The 23,806-nt window shown below is 42.3% G+C and overlaps 1 protein-coding gene across 1 annotated transcript in view; it reads left to right on the forward strand.

Annotated features, from left to right (window-relative positions):
• Window positions 1-23,806, forward strand: part of il16 (interleukin 16) — a 121,687-nt gene that overhangs the window by 36,692 nt on the left and 61,189 nt on the right. Inside the window, exons 6-10 of the mRNA XM_048562817.2 lie at window positions 3,935-4,057; window positions 6,490-6,601; window positions 9,806-9,948; window positions 14,602-14,712; window positions 17,789-17,903. Coding sequence (XP_048418774.1) covers window positions 3,935-4,057; window positions 6,490-6,601; window positions 9,806-9,948; window positions 14,602-14,712; window positions 17,789-17,903 — 604 coding nt within the window. The remainder of the gene's footprint in view (window positions 1-3,934; window positions 4,058-6,489; window positions 6,602-9,805; window positions 9,949-14,601; window positions 14,713-17,788; window positions 17,904-23,806) is intronic.

The raw sequence follows: 23,806 nt of genomic DNA on the forward strand, positions 1-23,806 counted from the left end.
ACAAGTAAAGGGCAACAGAAATCAGTGAAATTGTTGTACTTAATGATGAGCCCAGAAATCTGAAAGTACCCACATGAATGAAGAGTGGCTGTTTCTAAAACTTACACTGAGCTTCACTGGAATAGAACAGCAGACCAAAGACAGAGACATCAGTGATAGCATGGCAGAGAATTAAAAATAACAGGTTACTCAATACTTAGGGTTGTGTTGTGTAATTTTACACAACAGATACGTGATATGCCTTGAAGGGACATGTACATGACACCATCACCATACATGCAATATGCCTTAATGTTACAAAGCACTTAACGTCCATCTTACTAAGCTCTGTCCACTTGCAGCATGACATGTTGAAGGACATGTATCAAATGAGTAATCTGAGCCATGCATGCACATGCCTGTTTACAAAATAAGCAAAAGCAGAAATTCCTGGAAAAGCTCAGCAGGTCTGGCCGCATCTGTGGAGAGAAATCAGAGTTAACATTTCAAATCGAGTGACCTTTGTTTCTGATTTATAGCATCTGCAGTTCTCTCAGTTTTTGCTCACAAAAGAATTCTGACTGAAGGTTAGATAGCATTGGATCGTGAAACACACAGACAACCAACAAATTGATTATAAATCAAATTTAGATGAGTACAGATCTCCAAGTTAAATTGACAGGAGGCAGTTTTACCAAGTCCCTACTTAAAATTCAAGTCTTATCAAGCTCTATTTCTCCTTGGAAGATATGACAACCAAATTATCAGCCTGCTTCCCAAGATAAAAGATAAGGTACAGCAATTAAAAGACATGTTGTAGGTTTAAAAGCAAACTCTGATGTTATAGGGCTTCCTGCAGGTTTGAAAATAATATCAGCAATTAAAGGATACTGTCAGTTTAACTACATTGCCCACCAGTTCAAACAAAAGTATTTTAAGTGCTAAAATGTAGCTCTCTAACCTAGAGAAGCAGTAGTTGGTTGGCTCCACCATTTTATTTCCTTCAGTTTGGCCCCAGAGTTGATATCATGTCATCACTCCTTACTTGGTGCAAACTCCCTGTAATACCTGCTGCCTGCTACCACAGGCATTTGTCTTCAAAAGGCATGGACCTACACTCAGCAAGCCTTATTAAAGTAGCTTCAAACATGGAAAAAAAAAGTAAAACAGAAGCAAAAGAAGGCTCAATAAAGGGACAGAACAGCAAAGTAAGTAAAAGAAAGGAACAAATAAGCTCTACACGAAATGAAAATCACAGACCTGCAACAAGAAATGTAAGGCAAACATTTGATTATGGATTGGGCAATGAGCGACATATTGATCAAACTACAGCTTTTTAAGCATCTTCACTTTACAGATCAAGTCAAAGTATTACTTACTATCAACATGGAGAAGTTTGAATACATCAGGACTTTTTGATGACAATAAAAAAGATTCAGAGAGAATCTGGAGAGTACTTGAAGATTAACTCAAGATTCGAATGAACTTGCAAATTAATAAGTATCAAATTATACTATATAAATAGGACCTCAAGGGTCTATTGACAACTTTGTTACCAGATGCTGCAACATTAGGCATGAGTGTGATTTCTCTGAAGAAGAACTTGCAGAGGAGCTAATTGCATTGGTCATTGTCTCTATTCCAGTGAAAGCCTTCTGGAAAGATCTGGGTAAGAAAATAATGGCCGTAGCATCTATGCCTTGCTTGAAGATGGACCCCAGCATGAAACCAGAGTGGCAGGCAAATATCAGTTACAGTCTTCAAGTGCAGGGTACTCTGTTGCTTCAGTCAGCAATGTGCACTAAACCAGTGAGATATGCCATAGGTACAGTGAGTCACGCCCATTCAGATGTTTTCTGACATTTCTAACATCTACAAAGCATGTCGCACCAAAGGACATTGGGCATGCATCTGTAGAAAACAGGGTTTCAGGAGCCAAGTCAGACCTAGAACAAGCCCCTAATGACCACCAAGGTGATACAACATCACAATGCTGACAGCACAGAAACTCATACAAACATATCAACAAAATGAACAGCTAACAAACAGCATAGCAACCTTTCAAAGGTGACCAAGCCTTTCATGTTCTCAATTTCACATTGATGATCTAAGATGAGCAAAGTGTTTAGGATCATCAACATCCTATGTATCCAAAAGACAGGTTAATACACCCTGAAAACCAAAATTGAGATGAGAGCTAGTACCAACGTTCTAAAGGATTTTTAATCCAACAAGAGGTACACGATAGTACACCTCCAAAAACACTGCCTCATAGTACATAATGGGTTCCTTATTCCACACAGTGGCACAATCACACTAATATGCACATTCAGCTTGAATTCCAAAATTCTTCTACCTGGTAGCTACAAGTTGTCCAACAGTAACAGTAATAGCAATACGCACAGATCTCAGTGTAGTAGCCATTCATGAAACTCAAACCATACCTACAGTGGTGAGAATGAAAAGGCCACAGGATCTTCCTGGTCAAAGACAGAGGAGAATGAAACAGACACAGCACCAGTGAGCAGTACAGACCAACCACAATGACACACCAGACAGAAAGTCAGAGTCAGAAACCAGTCACAAATACCTGGATACCAGCAAAAGTTTGGGACGTGCAAGCAGCTCAGAGAAGTCAATATAGATCATGGTGCTACATTGTGAAGGAACATTAACCCCCTCAGACAGTATACAACGCTCCCGATCATGTATGCAGAAAGTGAGGCAGAAAACTCTAATGATGCTGATTATGTGACAATGTGTTTATAATCAGCACTGCAGGAGAACGATGTTGTCAAATCAAGAGCAAACGAAAATAACATGTACCTCTCCAGATGGATACATGATCACCAGACCAGAACGAGTTGTCAAACTTCTAAAATGTTGTATTGAATTTTGAATGATTAATCTTGTTAACTCTGTTTTACGTGTCTGTACAATTATTAAATGAATAACATGAGCCTATATTCAAAGATTACGTTTGTAATTTATTTTCCTTGGAAAAGTGGCAAGTTATGTTATGTCTTGTAGCAGATATGTGATATACTTTTAAGAGATGTTCTCATGATGTCATTAGTGTATCTTACCATGTGACCTAATGGTATAATGCTCTCAGTTTCCATCTTTTGTAGCATGACATGCTGAGGTAAATATGTTACAGTACATCCAAATTGCTTGGCTTGACTCCATACACACAAGTGCCTGTATTTGTAACATGTGTGAGTACCAAGAACTGTAATAAAGATTCACTGAAATCCACAGTAGTACATGACCCATGTCTTGTTGGCTTTATAGGAGCTAACACACAAATATTGCTGTGATTTTTTTATTCATTCATGGGATGATGGCATCACTGGTAGCCAGCATTTATTGCCCATCCCTAATGCCCAGAGGTAGGTTAAGAGTCAACCACTATTCTGTTAGTCTGAAGTCACATAGATGCTCGACCAGGTAATAATGGCAGTTTCCTTCCCTAAACGACATTAATAAGCCATATAGATTTTTCCAACAATCAACCATGGTTTCATGATCATTGAATTTAAATTCCACCATCCGCTATTGCAGGATTCAAACCTGGGTCCCCAGAATGTTAATAATCTTAGATTAATAGTCCGATAATTATACCACTAGTCCATCACCACTACCTTTCAGTTGTAGATTAACAGTGTATCTCACCACCTCACATCATGTCATGCTTAAGGGCTGAACAACAATGTCCTTCAAAACTGTTCTCTAATTCCTGTAATGTAGAGATCAGTGTAGAGTACAGCAATCACTGGCTTTAGGCTATGATTCTGCATTGCTTCTTTCCCATGATAGGCATTTCCAAGATCTCCTGTGTTTTTGTTTTAAATTTCAAGTATTGTGAATATAATTTTTATCAACTATAAACTAATGCCAGTTTTAACCATTTGGCAATCAGATGCAATGCTCACAGCTGTCCCTGTACTTTCAGCAAGTTACAGAACATAAAGAGAATGAGTCACCACAGAAATGTAGCCCTGTGTCAGACTTGGCTCCAGGGGAATGTCAGGAAACATCATGGAAACGTGAAGCCTGTGACAAGACTATATTGCAGGTGCGTCCTAAGGCAAGACATTAGCCTAACTGCTAAACATTCTCGCAGGCTGTACTGTAGGGGCAGTCAGGAGTTATCAGAGCTGAAAGTTGGCTTTGGCTCAGGCATAAACTGTAGAGGATCCACTGCTCATCATATACCTGCTCCCATCATCCCAATCATCGTACAACTGCCCCCATGCCACCCCGATTATCATACACTTACCTGCATACCTCACCATCATATTTCTGCCTCCCATACCCTCTACCATCATACATCTGCCTCCATACTTCACCATCATTAACCTATTCCTCACACCTCCATAGTAATCATATACCAGACGCCCCATACCCCACCACCATACTCTTGCCCCTTATATCTACCATCATACACCTTACCCCGTAATTCTCACCATCATACTCCTGTCCCCATCACTCCATTATACTCCTGCCCTTACACCTCCCCACCATCATACACCTGCCCACAAAGGCTTCACAATCATACACCTATTCCACACAATAATATACCTGTCCCACACATTCCTCGCCATGATATTCTTACCCCTCAGAACTCCCATCATACACCTGACCCTCAAAACTACCACCAGTACAATCCTACCCCTCACATGCCCCACCGCCATATACCTGACCCTCATATCTCTCCACCATAATTCATCTATTCCTCATAATCCCCACCATCATACACCTGCCTGTTCTATCCCCAGCTGCTTGGAAGGCCTAAGTATGGTGGGTGGGTGTTGAATTGGTGCAATGATCCGGCACGTAATGGGCTTGGGATGTTTGAGAGACACTTTGAACTGCTGCTGTCTGACTGATGCCTCTTTATTGATGGCACTGTGAGGCACGTATATGTGGGGATGACAATGTAAGACCTGGTTTCCACATTAGAATGATGTGGGGCTTGAACAGGAATGTGCAGGGGTGGTTTTCCCATTCATCCACTGCCCTTGCCCTTTGAGATCGTGGAGATCATTGGTTAACCTTGGGGACAGGGAGCAATTCTTCCCACCCATAAAAGAATCAAGAATGTGAGGGCACAGATGTCAAGAGATTTACAAAAGCAGTCAACGTGACTTGTGAAAAAAAACTTACGTAACAAATGTTTTGTTTCTGGAAGGCACTGCCAAAAAGTGTGGTGGAAGCAGGTTCAATCAAGGCACTGAAGAGAAGATAGAATTATTATTTATTTGGAAATAATGCACACAGAATCATAGAGATGTACAGCATAGAAACAGACCCTTTGGTCCAACTCGTCCATGCCAACTGGATATCCTAAATTAATCTAGTTCTTTTTACCAGCTTTTGGCACATATCCCTCTAAACCCTTCTTAACCATTAAACCATCCAGATGCCTTTTAAATGTTGTAACTGTACCAGCCTCCTCCACTTCCTCTGGCAGCTCATCCCATACATGCACCACTCTGTGTGAAAAAGTTGCCCCTCTCTCATCTTGAGCCTGTGCCTTCTAGGTTGGGAATTCTCTACCCTGTGGAAAATACCCTATCCATGCCCCTCATGAATTGAAAACTTCTATAAGATTATTCTTCAGCCTCCAACACTGCAGCCTATACAGCTTCTCCCTGTAGCTCAAACTCTCCAACCCTGGCCATACCCTTGTAAATCTTTTCTGAACTCTTTCAAGTTTCACAACGTCTTTCTTACAGCAAGAAGACCAAAATTGAAGTAATTTGAATAAATTAGTTTCTGGGGAAAGGGAGAGACAATGGTGCCAAGTCATGACATCCTTCCAGAGAGCCAGTACAGACATGATGGGCCAAACAGCCTCCTTCTGCACTGTAATAATTCTGTGACTCTGCCATGCTGTTCGGAGAGTGGTAAGCTGCTGCAGTGCATCATGTAGAAGGTACACACTGCTGCTAATGTGTGTTGGTGATGGAGGAATTGAATATGTCATGTGTTGGCTGAGGTATTAATTAAGCAGGCTGCTTTGTGCTGGATGGTGTCAAGGTTCTTATGTATTGTTGGAGCTGTCTTCATCCAGGCAAGTGGAAAGTATGAGGTTGTAGACTTGCTCACTGAGCCAGTGGGTTTGGTGGAAATGTTTCATCACCCTGCTAGGTAACATCATCAGTACATCTCCAGTGAAGCCTTTGCAGTTAGCAGGGTAATGAGACATTCGCAACCAAAACCATCAGCTCAGCGAGCATGTCTGCAACCTCATCCAAAACCCGAGCTACAAATCATTTCAAAAACTTTAAGATGGAAAGAATTCCATCATGACATGAACCTGTTGCCACTGGGCAGACACTGGGAAGATGGAAGATCAGTTAATTGTCTCAAAGTTTCCAAAGTCTCACCAGTTTTCTGGAGCCACAATATTGACAGTGTTGGTCCAGTTTGGTTTTTGGTCACTGTTAAGGCCCCCAGTCTTAAATGTTTTCATATTCATGTTGTGTTTCTGATTTCCTTAAGGAACACAAAGCAGAAGCAATGATTGGAATGGAATTAAACAAAGGAAGATTTATAAAATCCCATTGCTCACAGACTGGAGTTCCATGTCAAAGGATTCGATGCAACTCTACAGGTAAACAACAGTGAAACAGAAAGGAGGAAATGAATGAAATACCTTGGTGCAATTCTCTCAATAATGAATGTTTTTCACTTGCTGCATCTTGTAGTGGAGGATCTAAAACATAAATTGTTTAATTGGTTTTTATTAATTGAGGACATTATTGCTAAATTTGCAGATGATAGATGGAGGGTCAGGTAGCGTTGAGGAAGCAGGGACTTGGACATGCTGGGCGAGTGGACAAAAAGTGGCAGATGGAACTCAATGTGGCAAAGTGTGAGGTTATACATTTTGTTAGGATTAAGAGAGTCATAGGCCATTTTCTAAATCAGGAAAGGCTTGAGGAATCTGAAGGACAAAGAGACATATGAGTCCCAGTTCAGGATTCTCTTAAGGTTAACATGCAGGTTCAGTTGGTGGTTTGAAAGGCAAATGCAACACTGGCATTCATTTCAAGAGGACTAGAATACAAGAGCAGGGGTGTATTGCTGAGGCTGTATAAGGCTCTGGTCACACTGCATTTGGAATATTGTGAGCAGTTTTTGGCCGCATATCTAAGGAAGGATGTGTTGGTGTTGGAGGGGATCCAGAGGAGATTTGTAAGAATGATTCTGGGGATGAAGGATTTGTCATATGAGGAGTGGTTGAGAACTTTGGGTCTGTATTTGGAGTTTAGGAGGGAGAGGGCATTGTAATTGAAACTTATAGAATACTGGGAGACCTGGATAGAGTACATGTAGAGAAGGTGTTTCTTCTAGTAGGACAGACTAGGGCCCAAGGGCACAGCTTCAGACTGATGGAATGATCCTTTAAAACTGAGATGAGGAGGAATTTGTTCAGCCAGAAGGTGGTGTATCTGTGGAACTCATTGCTGCAGAAGGCTGTAGAGGCCAAGTTATTGAGTGTATTTAAGACAGAAATAGATCGGTTCTTGATGAGCAAGGAGATCAAGGATTAAGAGGCGAAGGAAGAGAATGAGGTTGAGAAACATATCAGCGATAATCAAATGGTGGAGCAGATTAGATGAGCTGAATGCCTGTTTCTGCTCCAAAGTCTTAAGATCTTGTGGTCCTGTGATCATTGTGACTTATCCTAATTGCAGCAGGTATTTCACTAAAATTAAATCTTTGCACTTGAAATTTCTGTAAAGGAGACTGAAATCAATGGTGGAATTTTCCTTCATACTGAAGAATGATGTTTAGCCAGGAGTTAGTGGCTGCATTGTCCACGTGAATAAATCTTGATTTTGCACCACAATAAAATGATTGCTAACGAAATAACAGCCTTTCACACCACTTCCAAGAAAGATTTTAAGTAGAACTGATTGATACTTACAGACAAGAGAACATTCGATCTTTCATACTGACGACCACACTCCCTCTTTCTTCTGTCTGTACCCCAGTAGGCTCCTCATCCTGAAGCACCCATTCAACTCATTAGAAAAAAAAATTATGAATCAGCTCCTACCACTTTGGTGGCTTAGTTGGTGTGACTTGTGCTTCTGAGTTACAGGCTTCTGAGTTCAAATCCCACTCCAGGGCTTAAGCACAAAAATCAAAGCTGACACCCCAGTGCAGACCTGCAGGAGGGCAGCATTGTTGGAGGTGTGAACAAAGACACCATCTGACTCACAGGTTGAAATAAAAGAATCCATGGAGGTTTAACTTAAGGAGTTTGGGTTGCCTTGTCTAATATTTACCCCTCAATCAAAATCTCAAAAGCAAATTTCTGGTCATCATCACATTGCAATTTGTAGCAGTTTGCTGTGGAAAAATTGATAGTCCTGTTTTCTACATTACTAAAGTGAAGACCCTACAAAAGTATTTTGCTGGCTGTGAAATGCTTAGGGAAGTCTGCTGGCCATGAAAGATATTTTGTAACTTTACAAGTAGAATTCTCCAGACCTTGACAAGTCCAAACAAAATTTTTTTTTAAAAATCTCCTTTCTAAGCCTTTTACCAATGATTTTCAATTTATGTTCTCTGGTCATAGACCCACTGCCGAGAGGGAATAATGATCCAGCCTGTCAAAAATCCTCATTAAGTCATCAAAGAATTTCATCCAATGCTTCCAATCTCAATTCTAAAGTGCGTGCAGGAGTATAGGGACCTGGGTGTATTTGTGCACAGATCATTGAAGGTGGCAGGACAGGTAGAGAGAGCAGTTAATAAAGCAAGTGTTCTAGGCTTTATTAATGGGGGCATTGAGTACAAGAACAAGGTGATGATGTTTAAGTTGTGTAAGACACCTGTTAGAACTCAGCTGCAGTACTGTATACAGTTGTGGGTGCTATGATATGGGAAGGATGTGAAACATTAGACAGAGTGTAAGTTTGATTTACAAGAATGGTTCCGTGAATGAGAAACTTCAATTGTGGGAATAGATCCAAGAAGTCGGGACTGGTCTCCACAAACAGCAGAAGGCTGAAAGGAGATTTAATAAAGGTTTTCAAAATCATGACTGGGCTGGACAGAGAAGATAGGGAGAAGCTGTCCCTGATCCTGAAAGGAACAAGAAATAATGGCATACAGATTTAAAGTGATCTGCAAATGAAGCAAAGGAGAATGTACTGCCTGTAAATATGGTAGAGATAGGTTCAACTGAGTCATTTGAGAGGGCATTGGTTGACTGTTTGGATAGTAATGGTTTGCAGGGATATGAGATAAAGGTTGGAGGTTGACACTTTACAGTAGAACCAGTGCAGCAAAGAAAACCTGAATTACCTCCTTCTGCAGTATAACAAAACTGTACTCCCCAGTAAATCTTATTTGTATGTGAATTGTGCTGCCCAGAATTGTTCAAATTACCCCAACTTCAGCTTAGCCTGTGATCTATAGTGCTCTAGCAGTGGAAAAGAAAGTGTAATTACAAATAAACTGAAAAGTAAAAACAGCTGCTGACTCGGCATTGCAGGTAAATACTATTGCACAAAGTTCAAATTTATTTATAGTGTCTTCTGTCTGTGTGTACTGTATAAAAGCTTCACAGTTTTATGAACCCTGCAAGCATATGGATGCTGGAATTCAACAACTGCATTTTAAACCAAGCTCAAGCTCAAAACCAGACAGTCACATACAAGTTCAACACACAATATAAGCTCATTCAATAGGTATATGTCACTACAGATCTCCTGGGTTGTGGGGCTCTGTGTATTTGACTTGTTGCTAATATTAGAATATCCACTATCTTGCAACAACTTACAATTTTTATTTTTGGCAGGAGTGAATTCCTACTGGTTAGACAGAAATGTTGATTCTCTGGTTGCTATGAAACAAAGTCTCTGTAGTAATTCTCCAAAACATCCCCTTTGTGGCAACAGGAAGTCTCTCTCTCAACAGCTGGAAGCTCCTGGAGGCACCCGGGTAAGATGTTCCACAGGAAACAAGACAAACAGAGCTCACACAGTTCCTTAACTACAGGCCGAGTGCCACTAGACACAGCTCATATAGTTCCTTAATTACAAGCAGAGTATCACTGATAAAAAGCTCACACAATTCCTTAACTGCAGAGAAGGTGTATCTGAGACAAAGCTCACACAGTTCCCTAATTACAGGCTGAATGTAACAGATACACAGCTCACACAGTACCTTAATTACAGGCTGATTGTAACAGATACACAGCTCATACAGTACCCTAATTACAGGCTGACTGTAACAGATACACAGCTCACACAGTTTCCTAATTACAGGCTGAGTGTAACAGATACACAGCTCACACAGTACCCTAATTACAGGTGGAACATAACTGATACAGGGCTCACATGTCACTCAAATAAAACTAACATAATTCCTTCACTACTGGCTGAGTGTTACTGAGACAGACTGCAAGGCAGCAATATTCCACTCGTTTGAAAGTGCAGAACTTGAGTATTCTTGAGAAATGATATTGGTTGATGCCTTTTGTTCCTGCAAACATGGCGACAATTCGCAAGAAATATCAAACTAAGATTAAATAACGTCATTTACTGTCAGAGCGTGTTGACTTTACTTCTAAAGAATGGTCATGCTGAAGTTGAAACATTACCCCTGTTTCTCTCTCCAGAGATGCTGGCAAACCTGCTGAATTTTTTCCATCATTTTCTGTGTTTATTTCAGGTTTCCAGCATCTATGGAATTTTGCTTTTAGGAAGAGAGTATTGTTTACTTGGCAGGAAATATTGTTTTGCCTTTACGTGGACATTTCTTGTGAGTTGCCCTGTTGACTGCAGGGCAAAAAGCTTTGACAGAATGTATTGTTTTTCAGCAGGATTTCATAGAGTGAATGTTTTGCCTTTAAATTTAGCGCAGCATCTATTTTGTGTTGGCTGTGTGTTAGTGCAGCTGTCTTGAGATCACGCACATGACGACGGTTCATGTTTCACTCCAGAAACTTGGGAACTGACTCAGACCTGACATTGAGGGTGCTGAACTGATGGATGTGCCATTCTGCTGCAAGACCATAAACTGAATTCCAGCCACTCCCCCAGGTGGGCCTTTAAGAATCCCCACCATTAGTTGAGAAGGTGCAAGGAAAATCCTGGCCCATGCTTATACTTCAAACAACATCTTAACTCGGAATGTCTGGTCATATGTTTTTGTGGGATCTTACTGTTCTCTATCTGGCTGTGTTCTAGCACACTTCAAAACAGTTTGCTGCAGAATGATATGGGATTTCTTGATGATGAGTAAGCTGCTACACAATATTTAAATTTATTCCCGAGTTAAGAAAGTGCTCCTTCTATTTTTGTTAATTGAAGTTATTTGTCCAAAATATCTTTTCTATGTGGCTTTCACTTAAAATAAAGCCCACTGACCATCCCTAGGTAGTGGAGGCACGTCCTGCTCACTCAGGCAAGGGCCTTACTATGAGAATTGTTTTTGCGTAATGCTCCGTTTGTTGTGCAACTCAGTAAAATGAGATCAAAATCATTACTGGAATCTTTGCACAGTGAGATCCTGCAATGACCACCATGGGAGGGGAGGGGTGGGGGTAGGGGTCTAGTGGGGGTGGGAGGTGCTGATCATTGTGTAGTTACTGATACCACAACAAGGCGACAATATTCCTAAAGACCCCCCAGTGCTTTTTAAACAACCAAGGAAATTCCTGCTCGATCAGAGTTGTAAGATACTTTCCCACCGTCATACCGTGCCTCTCCAAACCGGCACTCTGAGTGCATCACTCAATAAATAGACCCAATAGCTTTTCCAGCTCAGAAACATAGGGCAAGCTTTCATTTTGTTCCATTCATCTTAAAGCTAGGTGAAACTTACAGAAAGTAATCCAAAATGCTAATGAAGTGTTAGCCTGTGTCACAAGGTGGGGGCAGGATGGGGGAATGAGTCAAGGGTCACAAAGAGTTTCAGTTGGACAGAGCCTCAGTCAATCCCCATCAACAATAACCGTGTTCAATCCCTGGCACTACAGCTCAGGAAGGATACGTTAATTATGATGACAAGTTGTGTAAACATAGCTTGCAGCCCTTTGACTGTACTCAGTTGAGATGTAAGTAAAACGTTAGAAGGATTTGAAGGTCAATGCAAAGAAACCTCTGATGAGGAGTCAGAGGAAAGTGACATGATCTTCAAATTCTGAGAGATAAATCTGGAAGCATATTTTCACATTTGGAGCTCATTTCCTTAACAGCCTGTGGGTGTAGGAGGACATATGAAACTTTCAAGACTGTGCTGCATAGATTTTTGTTGCTTCTGGGTTTTAAGGCACTTGGAGCAAAATTGAGTATGGGCTTATGGTACAGCTAAATAAGCTAATGAATTGTAGAATAGGCTGAATGGATTGAGTCAATAATTCCTGATACCGTAATCCATTCAAAACGATACCAGCAGTCCGACTGGGCTGTATAAAGTGCTCAGAAGCCCCTCGTGTTACAGTTCACACTTGCTCTCTACGTTGTTATCTTTGTCCCAGCAATAAAGCAGTTCTCTCGACTGAATTGGGCGGGGTACAGATGGGATGCTTTGCTGCAATCTCAAAAGCTCCTCACAGGGTACAATAAATAAAAGGAGACATGTCCACTTCAGTACTCAGAACTAAATAATCACTGGGTTGGAAAACTGACAGGGAAATCAAACTGTTCCTTTTAAAAATGTTTTGTGCTCCTCTCCGAGTCTGTATTCCTTGTTTAATTTGTATGTTGTTGAACCCTGAACTGAGCTTCCAGTTTCACAGCCTGTTCATCTTTAATACTGGCTGTATCTATCTCTATTTAAGGCTAATTTCAGTCCCCCATCCTTAGATCATTTGCTACTAAGACCCACATCCTTACTTTGGTTATCTGCAGATTCATCTTGTCTAGTTCGTTATTTTTAAGGCATCTGTAATTGTATCTTCTGTAATCTTACATACAGACCTATTAGGCCATTCAGCCCCTTGAGTTAGCTTTGCCATTTAGTATGATAAAGGCTGATCTGATTGGAGCCTCAAATCTACATTATTGCCTTCCTCTAATAACCTTTTACCCCTTGTTTAACAAAAGCTATCTAACCCCTCCTTTAAAATGTTCCAGGATGCTGCATCCACTTCCTTTTCAGGAACAGAGTTTCAAAGACCAAAGACATAGGACCAGAATTAGGCCTGTTGGCCCATTGTGTCGACAACACCATTCAAACAGAGCTGATGTGTTTCACAACCTCATTCTCTTGCTTCCTTCCTGTAATCTCTGACTTGATCTCCACAACCTTCTGTGGCAATGAGTTCTATAGATTCAGCACCCTCTGAGTGAGGAAATTCCTTATCTCAGTTCTAAAAAATCATCCCTTCATTTTGAAGCCATGTCCTTCGTTCCTAATCTCTCCTACTATTGGAAACGTCCATTCTATCCACACGTCTCAGCATTCTGTAAGTTTCAATGAGATCTTCCCTCATCCTTTTAAACTCCTTTAATACAGACCCTTCATTCCCAGAATCATTCTTGTGAACCTCCTCTGGACCCCCTCCAAGGCCAGCACATCCTTTCTTAGATATGAGGCCCAAAACTGCTCTCAATATTCCAAATATAGTCTGACCAGAGCCTTATACAACTTTGGAAATATCCCTGTTCTTGTATGCTCGCCCTCTCAAAATGAATTTTACCTTCCTAACTGCAAACTGAACCTCGAAGTTAACTTAAAGAGAATTCCAGATTAGGACTCCAGAGCTCCCTTGTACTTCAGATTTCTGAAGACTTTCCCCCATTTCAAAATCAGTCTACTCCTCTATTCTTCCTACCAAGTGTATAACCTCATAATTTTCCACATTGCACTCCATCTGCCATTACTTTTCACAGTCTGCTAGCTTGTCCACACCCATCTGCAGCCTCCCCACATGCTCAACATCACCTGTACCTCCTTCTGACTTGAAGCTTGTGCTTATTCCACACTCTGCTTATGCCATATTAGCCTAAACCTCAATTTAAGTTCCAATCTTTGTCTCCATATCATTCTGTGTTCTCATCTTTCCTTATCCCTGTGGCCTTCCCTGGCCCTACAACCTTCAAAGATTTCTGTGACCCTCTACTTCTGATCTCTTCTGCATTACTAATTTTAATTGCTTCATCATTGGTGGCTGTATTTTCAGTTGTACAGGTTACAAGTTTGAGCATTCTCTCCATTAAACATCCTTCCTTCTCTCTTTGCATCTCTCTACCCACCTCCCCACCCCAACCTCTCTCTCTCTCTCTCTCTCCCCTGTTTTGGTGCTCTTTTAAAGATACCTCTTTACCAAGTGTTTGGTCACCTATCTTATTATCTCCATTTGTGACTTGGTGTTAAGTTTAGTCTGATGGCATTCCTGTGAAGCACGTTGTATTGTTTTATTACTTTAAAAGCACTATATGAATTGAAATTGCTGCTGTTGCCAAGTGGTTATTTAAAGTTGTGGAAATCCTGTTCCTTCAGCAACTTTTTATTAATTGTGTGAAGAGCATATTTTGTTTAAAGAGGGTTATTTCTTTAACTGAGTATTACAATGATGTGATGGGCTTATCCAGGGATTTCATTGCTAATGGGATTTCCAGATATTATGATGTTGTTTCCCTACAGACAATGACAAGAGCGGTTCGATCCTTAAGTTCAGCTCATTTAATCAACTCGTGCTCCAGTGCTTCACCCTCAGTCATTTCAAACATTGTTTTGATGAAAGGTCAGGGAAAGGTAAGACTCGCTGTTATTTTTCTGAATAAAGAAAATGCTTTGCTGTTAAATTTGAGCTGTTTAAGTTGTTGGAGATCAGGGTCCTCTTTAAAACTGAATCCTATTCGTATTTCGTATTTAGTATTTACTGTGTAGCCTAAGTGCTATCAATTTAAACCGATCTCTAGCATATGAAAACAAAGGAAAGGCTGTATAACTCGCTGAGAGTTTAACTGGCAACCAAGATTTATTGGTGTCACACTATTATCGGTATTGTTTGGGAAAACAAGAAGTTTTTGTTCTTAGAAAGAATGGAAAACTGACCGTCAGATGGAGGTGGGCAAGAGGTCAGCAGTCTCCCTGGCATCATGAGTAGCTGCCCATGGTCATTAGCTGAGAGAGTTTAGACAAGCGATAGACACGGCAGAGATGGCCTGCCCCGAAATACAATATACTTGTAGGGAGGGGGAAAGTGAGAGAGCGAGAGTCCAGGGGAATGAGACACCATCTTCTTGGGAGTTGAGCACATTTTACTCTGCATTAGCCTGAGGCAAGAACAAAAACTGTCAATAATAAAGTCTAATGCTGAAGATTGCAAAATATCTTAAAAGACCTAACAGCTGGGTGAAGCCCATACTTTATAAACAAAAGTGACTTGCATTTTTACAACCAGCGTGTGTCACTTTGAAGTACATTTTGAAATGTATCCATAGTGTTATGTAGGAAATGGAGCATTTACATTCAGCAAGCTCTCAAAAATAACTGTGTCTGTACTGGAAATATTAAGGGGTGATTTTTATCTGTGGTCCAGTTTATTTCCTTTAATTTGGCAATTACTTTGGCTATGACAGCATCTGTGAAAGGATATATAGGTTAGTGCAGGGTTACAGTGGCTGTTGGCTAAGAACTCCAAGGTACCAGATGGGCAGAGTGCCAGGTGGGTAGGACTCTAGGGAGCCAGGTGGGGAGGGTTCCTGCATCCAGTTGCGCTGCTTAGGATGATTCTGGTTGGTCGGTCATTGGATTATCAGGTCTTGCGGGAAGAGCAAGGGTAGGGTCTGGTGAGAGAGTTGTGTTTTGTCTGCCAATGAGGGCTTTGTCAGATTGGCAGGGAAAGGATATGGTCTGATGGGGTAGTGGTATTTCAGGTCCAGAGTTTCAACTTAGAGGTGAGGGAAGTTGACTCCTGTTTCAGAATCATACAATCATAGAATCCCTACAGTGTGGTAACAGGCCCTATGGCCCAGCAAGTCCACAACGACACACAGAGCATCCCACCCAAACCCATCCTTCTATAACCCACCTAATCCCTGAGTACTATGGACAATTTAGCATGGCCAACCCACCTAGCCTGCACATCTTTGGACTGTGGGAGGAAACCGGAACACCCGGAGGAAACCCACACAGACACGGGGAGAATGTGCAAACTCCACACAGTCACCTGAGGGTGGAATTGAACCCAGGTTCCTGGTGCTGTGAGACAGAAGTGCTAACCACTCAGCCACCGTGCTGCCCCTAAGATGGTATTTGAGGATGGAATCATGTTGGTTTGGGGGCTCTAGTCAGGTTTGGTGGCTGTGTGAGTCATGGAGGGAGGATGCTGATGGCATTGTGAGCCGTTGGTCGGATCGCCAATTTAATAGCTATCCAAGAGAAGGTTTTTAATCCTCTAACTTTTTGTTGGTAACAGTTGGCTTAACCAAAATGGAAACATCTGAATTCTCTGACTTTACTTCATTCTTTTGTTGAATCCAAACACATGGAAATTGGCTGTTGGAATCTTCAATTTCCCTGGGAATTCATGGGGTCAGCTATGTCAGGGATTCCACAGGGTCCCAATACACAACTCTAACCTACACTGCTCAAGACAGAGTGTCTGGGTCATAAGTTATGAAGCAAAATAGGATCCCATTGCAATCAGAGATAATGGGAACTGCAGATGCTGGAGAATCCAAGATAACAAAGTGTGAAGCTGGATGAACACAGCAGGCCAAGCAGCATCTCAGGAGCACAAAAGCTGATGTTTCGGGCCTAGACCCTTCATCAGAGAGGGGGATGGGGAGAGGGTTCTGAAATAAATAGGGAGAGGGGGGAGGCGGACCGAAGATGGATAGAGGAGAAGATAGGTGGAGAGGAGAGTATAGGTGGGGAGGTAGGGAGGGGATAGGTCAGTCCAGGGAGGACGGAGAGGTCAAGGAGGTGGGATGAGGTTGGTAGGTGGGAAATGGAAGAGTGGCTTGAGGTGGGAGGAAGGGATAGGTGAAAGGAAGAACAGGTTAGGGAGGTGGGGGTGAGCTGGGCTGGTTTTATGGTGCAGTGGGGGAGGGGACGAGCTGGGCTGGTTTTGGGATGCAGTGGAGGAAGAGGAGATTTTGAAGCTTGTGAAGTCCACATTGATACCGTTGGGCTGCAGGGTTCCCAAGCGGAATATGAGTTGCTGTTCCTGCAACCTTCGGGTGGCATCATTGTGGCACTGCAGGAGGCACGTGATGGACATGTCATCTGAGGAATGGGAGGGGGAGTTAAAATGGTTTGCCACTGGGAGGTGGAGTTGTTTTTTGCGAACCAAGCGGAGGTGTAACCTGTTCTTCCTCTCACCTCTCCCCTCCTCCCACCTCAAGCCGCTCCTCCATTTCCCACCTACCAACCTCATCCCGCCTCCTTGACCTCTCCGTCCTCCCTGGACTGACCTATCCCCTCCCTACTTCCCCACCTATACTCTACTCTCCACTTATCTTCTCCTCTATCCATCTTCGGTCCGCCTCCCCCTCTCTCCCTATTTATTTCAGAACCCTCTCCCCATCCCCCTTTTCTGATGGAGGTTCTAGGCCCGAAACGCCAGCTTTTGTGCTCCTGAGATGCTGTTTGGCCTGCTGTGTTCATCCAGCTTCATACTTTGTTAGCTAGGATCCCATTGCACCTGGTTTACATTTCTGACATCAATATAACAAGCTCCAATTTCATGTTTCAAAAATAATTCCATGTGTGACCACTTCTGAGATGTATAAATATGATACGGTGGTGTAAGGATGCTAACATTATTAATGAATATTTCTGAGTATGATCTACTGTCTAACTGAAGAATGTGATCTTCCAGGGACTAGGCTTCAGTGTGGTCGGAGGAAGAGACAGTGTTTATGGACCAATGGGTATTTTTGTAAAGACTATATACCCAGAAGGAACAGCAGCTGCTGATGGCAGGCTGAGGGAAGGTATGTGACCTCCAGAGTGACAACTTGAAATGCTTGGATGGTTCACTTGCATGAAACACAACAAAGAACTTTATTAGCAAACTATTGGTTATCTAATGCTCTCAGCATCTGTTTCTTTAATAGTATTTTTAGATATCAGATCCATGTAGGTATAGGTCAGGGCTTGTCAGTCCACTAGAATCTGGAGAAATAAAAAGCTAATGGTCAATTCACTGCATGTACCTGATGAAGGAAAGTCATGGGGACATGGAAAAAATTGTAATTTTATAATCTTTTTATACCTAGTAAATAAACGAAAGGTGGTATGTTGGCTTTCATACTGTAAGAATTCGAGTACAGTCGTAGGAATGTTTTGTTGAGATTACACCTTAAGTATTGTGCGCAGTTTTTGTCTTTTTTCTTTTATTCATTCATTGGATGAAGGCATCATTGGCTAGATCAGCATCTGTCGCCCATCCCAGAGGGCAGTTAAGAGTCAATCACATTGCTGTTGGTCTGGAATCACTCGTAGTTCAGACGAGGTTAAGTATGGCAGATTTCTGTCCCTCAACGACATTAGTGAACCAGGTGGGTTTTACCCAACAATTGACAATGGTTTCATGGTTATCATTAGTCTCTGAATTTAAATTTCACTTTCTGCCTGTGACTGGGAATCTGAATGGAAACATGCGAGGTGACCCAGCTGCACAAGGGATACAAAATGTTGGAGGGAGGTCTTAGGCAAATAATACCTAAAGCTACTGACGGTCATAAATAACAATCTGCATCACAGCAATGTGGCTGTTACAGTGCAAATGCAAACTAAATGATAAAATCAATGTGCAATTGAGAAAGCTCCCTGAAGTAGTGTGGAAGTTGTTATTTTGAGTTGGGACATCTCAAGCACACAATAATCGGCTAGAACACTCCATGGAAGGGAAAGATCAGTTCCTGGTCACTGTTCAGGAACTCATGCTAGACAGAGGGTGATTGGATTAAAAGCATAAGAAATACAAATAGCCTACCCTGCCATTAATACAATCATGGCTGATCTACTACTCCTCACGACCATTTCCTGCACTTACCCACTAAGTTTTGATTCACCTTCTGATAAGACCATAAAAATGATAAGGCAAGGATAGTAAGGACAATATCTGCCTTTGCTCTGATGCTGCTCTCAGTTCACTCACACTGACATGGTCACCTACATGCAGGATTAAAGATCAAAATAGAGCTCATGAACTTTAAGTCTTCGTGGTGGTGAATAATTAACTCGCTGGAGGAAGAGACTCCACAAACATCCCCATCCCCAGTGCTGGGAGAGCCTAGAATATTAGTGAAAAGGATAAGGCTGAAGCATTCATGACAATCTTCAACCAGAATTGTTGAGTGGATGAGATAATGGGAACTGCAGATGCTGGAGAATCTGAGATAACAAAGTGTGGAGCTGGATGAACACAGCAGGCCAAGCAGCATCTTAGGTGCTCCTAAGATGCTGCTTGGCCTACTGTGTCAATCCAGCTCCACACTTTGTTGAGTGGATGATCCATCTCAGCCTCCTCCAGTGATTCCCAGCATCACAGTCGTGCCAGTCTTCAGTCAATTCACATGAAGTCGAGAAAGGTTGTAGATAATGCAGAGGCTATGGGTCTTGACAACTCTCCGGCAATTATACTAAAGACTTGTGCTGCAGAACTTGCCGCTCCCTTAGCCCAGCTGTTCTAGTACAGTTACAATGCCGGTATCTACCTAATAATTTGGAAATTTGCCCAAATATGTCCTGTACACTAAAAGAAACAAATTCAACTAGGCCAATTACCGCCCCCCGCGTCCCCACTCCCCATTAGTCTACCCTCAATTATCAGTAAAGTGATGGAAAGTGTCATCAACAGTGCTATCAAGCAGCACCTGCTCAGTGGCACCTAGTTTGGTTTCCGCCAGGGCCACTCTGCTCCTGACATTATCATAGCTTTGGTTCAAATATAACCAAAAGAGCTGAAATCCAGACGTGAGATGCAAACAACTGTCCTCGGCATCAAGACCACATTTGACCAAGTGTAGCATCAAGGAGCCCTAGTAAAACTGGAGTCAATGGGAATTGGGGTAGAATTCTCCATTGGTTGGAGTCATGAAGGAAAATAATTGTTGTTGGAGGCCAGTCACACATTTGCACAATCCAAATAAAATCTAACCATTGCCCCTGACATTCAATGTGTTACCAATGCGGAACTCCCCAATATCAATACCCCAGGGATTACCATTAACCAGAAACTGAACCGGACCAACCATATAAATATCAATCTGCTTAAATCTGGGTGAGGAATGATTTGCAATGATAGCATCATGTTCATCTCCATTCACAACCCCTTAAACACTGAAACAGTTCAGATCCAAATGATGCAAGACCTGCACAATATCCAGACTTGAGCTGACACGTGGCAAGTAACATTCACATCACACAAATGTCAAGAAATGAGCATCACCAATAACCAGACACTTTAACCACTGCCCCTTGGAATTCAATGATGTTACCATCACTGAATCTCCCATGATCAACATCTTGGGGGGTACCATTGACCAGAAATTGAAATGGACTCACCATATAAATACGTTGGCTACAAGAACTGGTCAGAGGCTTGGAATGCTGCAGTGAGTAACTCACCTCCTGAGTCCCCAAACTCTGCCTACTGTTTACAAAGCACAAGTTAGGAGTGTGATGGAATACTCATGTTTGCCTGGATCTGTCCATGTACGCTCAAGAAGCTTGATCCATCCAGGACAAAGTAGCCTCCTTTACCGCATCCAGTAACATCCAGTCCCCCTATCATTGACGCTCAATAGCAATGGTTTGTACTATATACAAGATACATTGCAGATATTTACCAAAGGCCTTTAGACAGCATCTTCCAAACTCACAATCACTTCTTTTAAGAAGGAAAAGGGCAGCAGATACATAGGAACACCACCACCTGAAAGTTCCCTTCCAAACAATTTACTCCCAGTGGAAATGTATCGCCGTTCCTTCAATGGTACTGTGGATTTATTGTACATCAAATGGACTGCAATGGTTTAAGAAGGCACCACCTTCTCAGGAACAATTCAGGGAATGCGGTAAATGTTGGCCCAGCCAGCAATACCTACATCCTATGAATGAATAAGAAAAAAAGAACCAGCACCTCAGGAGGGAAGGGAGTACTGTAGGGTGGGAAAAGGAACTGTGACTCGGAGTGTTATTAGGTGACTTTCAGCTGTGTGCATAACTCTGTCTAATTTCCCTTTCCCTTGTGCTGGGCTTCAAAGGCACCTACTGAGGACCTTCCTCTCCTCCCCCAGGAACACGAAGGTATCTTCATCCACAGGTGAAAGCCAGTTCCTCTCATTGGCTGAGATTATCTTATTTGTTGACAGGATGTGAGTGTTAATAACCAGGCCACTATTTATTGCCCATTCGGCAATTAAGTCAACTATTTTACTTTGGATCTTGAGTCACATGTAGGCCAGGGTAAGGATGGCAAACTTTCTTCTCTAAAGAGCTTAAGTGAAGCAGACAGGGTTTCATAAATGACATTATGGATCACCATTGCCTAGTTTTCTTCTCCGGAATTTTTTCGGATTCAGATTTCACCATCTGCCATGATAAGATTCAAACCTATTTCCTTGTATTGTCCTGCATCTGTAGATTACCCAACCAATGATATTACCAGTATCTCCTTCATTACATTATCAAACAGCAGTCATACCAAAATCATGTCCTTCATGAGTTCCCACCTCCTACCTCTGAAACATCTTCCAGTCCAATAATTCCCCGGGTGGCACGGTGGTTCAGTGGTTAGCACTGCAGCCTCAAATCGCCAGGGACCAGGGTTCAATTCCAGTCTCGGGCAACTGTCTGTGTGGAGTTTGTACATTCTCCCCGTGATTGCGTGGGTTTTATCCGGGTGGTCCGGTTTCCTCCCACAGTCCAAAGATGTGCAGGCTAGGTGGATCGGCTATGCCAAATTGCCTGTAGAGTTCAGGGGTGTGTCGGTTATAGGGGGATGGATCTAGGTGGGTTGCTTCAAGGGGCGGTGTGGACTTGTTGGGCCAAAGGGCCTGTTTCCATACAGTAGGGAATCTAAAAAAAAACTCTGTAATCTCCATCATTGTCCTCTGATGTGAGCCTCCCTCCCCACAACTTTCTTTGCCCCACTACTGGAGATTGAATTCTTCAGGAATCTAAGCCCCAAACTCTGTAAATCCTTTCAGAAAAAACCATGGGATGGAGTTTTGTGTCCTCTCCTTGATTCCTTCGATGATGGGAATTCATGTTATTAAACAGCAGAACAGTGAGCGGTTTGTTCCACTTCCTTCCTACCTCTGCCTTAATTAAGGCAATGGCAGACAGGCCTATAGACAATCTTCCTCACGCTTCTGCCAATGAAGGCCATTAGGTAATGTCGTTCGTATAACCCAAGGTAGGTCAGAGGCTTGTGTAAGGTTCCTTACAGGCTTGTGTGATGCAGCTTCCCTAGCCCAACAAGGGGCCCCATACCAGGAAGGTGACCACCTCTCCATGAGAGCTACATTCCCTCTGATTTTCTTTTTACTGTGCACACATCTAAGGTCTGTGCAAAGCAGCAATGGGGAATTCAATGCACCAACACCACATTCAGGTTTTGTGCTCATGCAGCTTTGAGGGAACCTTGGCTGGGAAACAAGACCTGGCCTTGCGGCCTTACATCTGCTATAAACTATCACGCCCCCCCCGCCCCCCAGAAACCCTCTTCACTTCTACCCCTATAACCTCCCTGTCACTCCAACAGTCTCCATCATAACCCAACCCTCTCCTCAACCATTACTCACAGCCGGCCTAGGCCTAGTGTTGGCCCTGGTCCAGGGCTGTGTGTGGCTGTAGAAGCAGGAGTGCACCTCTCCCACCAGCAGCACTGTTGGTTGGTTGACGGCACAAAACTAGCAAGCAGGACCCCTGCTTCTAGGACCATGGTGTCTGTTTGGGGTGGCTGGCCTGTAACATGCTTGAGTGCAGTGAGCGGTGCCTAGCCTTCTTTATGAGAGGCAACTTCCCTGATCCATCACTAATTAAAAACACCCTAAAGTGGCCAATAAAAAAACACATAAAAGGGCCTTATCCAACCGACAGGAAAGGAAACTAGCAGCTTTCCTTACTGCTGGGGGTGACTCAATTTGCTGCAGACTATGGGGTTGGGTAGGACTGGTGGGGATGAGGTAGGGTTGGCCATCTGGGCTACGGATGGAGGCCCAGGCAGGGGAACAATCCATCTGCCCTTTCCATTGAGACCCCGAGCAGTGTTGTCACTTCTATATTTTTCTAGCTCAATCTGTTTTTTTTTAAGTCTTGTCTGGGTTTCTTGTTCAAAATCTAGGTCTTTTTTCACAGGACCCTGTTACATTTACGTTTATTCCTTTAATTTGAAGCAAATCTATGCACTTGAACTTTAGATTTCAAAATTTCTGCATTATTGCTGTTGACTAAAATTGTTCTGTCTCATGGCGATGATGCTGAAGCTGCATTACATGGTTTCGTTATTGGATTTGAATGGGCAATGCATGTGCATGCCCAGGCAGCTGTTGCCATTTTAGTTTGGAAATTAAGTTAACTCTTGTTACATTTGTGGAGGCTTTTTCACAAGACATTAAAAACGTAAAAGTATAAATGTAAAAGCGTGGTGGTATAGTTTACTTGTTTCTGTAATATTGTTCAAAAAAAAACTTGGATTATTTCTTAATATTATGGTCAGTCATATAATATGACATTATAAAAATGATAAATATCTAGGGATAGCCGAGGTTAAAATTGTATATGTTTCTCCAGGTTTCATTGAAGGCATTGTCTGGGTTTTTCCCAAAATGTATAGTGGCAACATTGCCCCTAAGCCACATCACTTAATGACCTCAGTGCTAAA

The sequence above is a fragment of the Stegostoma tigrinum genome, chromosome 33 (genome assembly GCF_030684315.1).
Source record: "Stegostoma tigrinum isolate sSteTig4 chromosome 33, sSteTig4.hap1, whole genome shotgun sequence".
Taxonomy (NCBI): domain Eukaryota; kingdom Metazoa; phylum Chordata; class Chondrichthyes; order Orectolobiformes; family Stegostomatidae; genus Stegostoma; species Stegostoma tigrinum.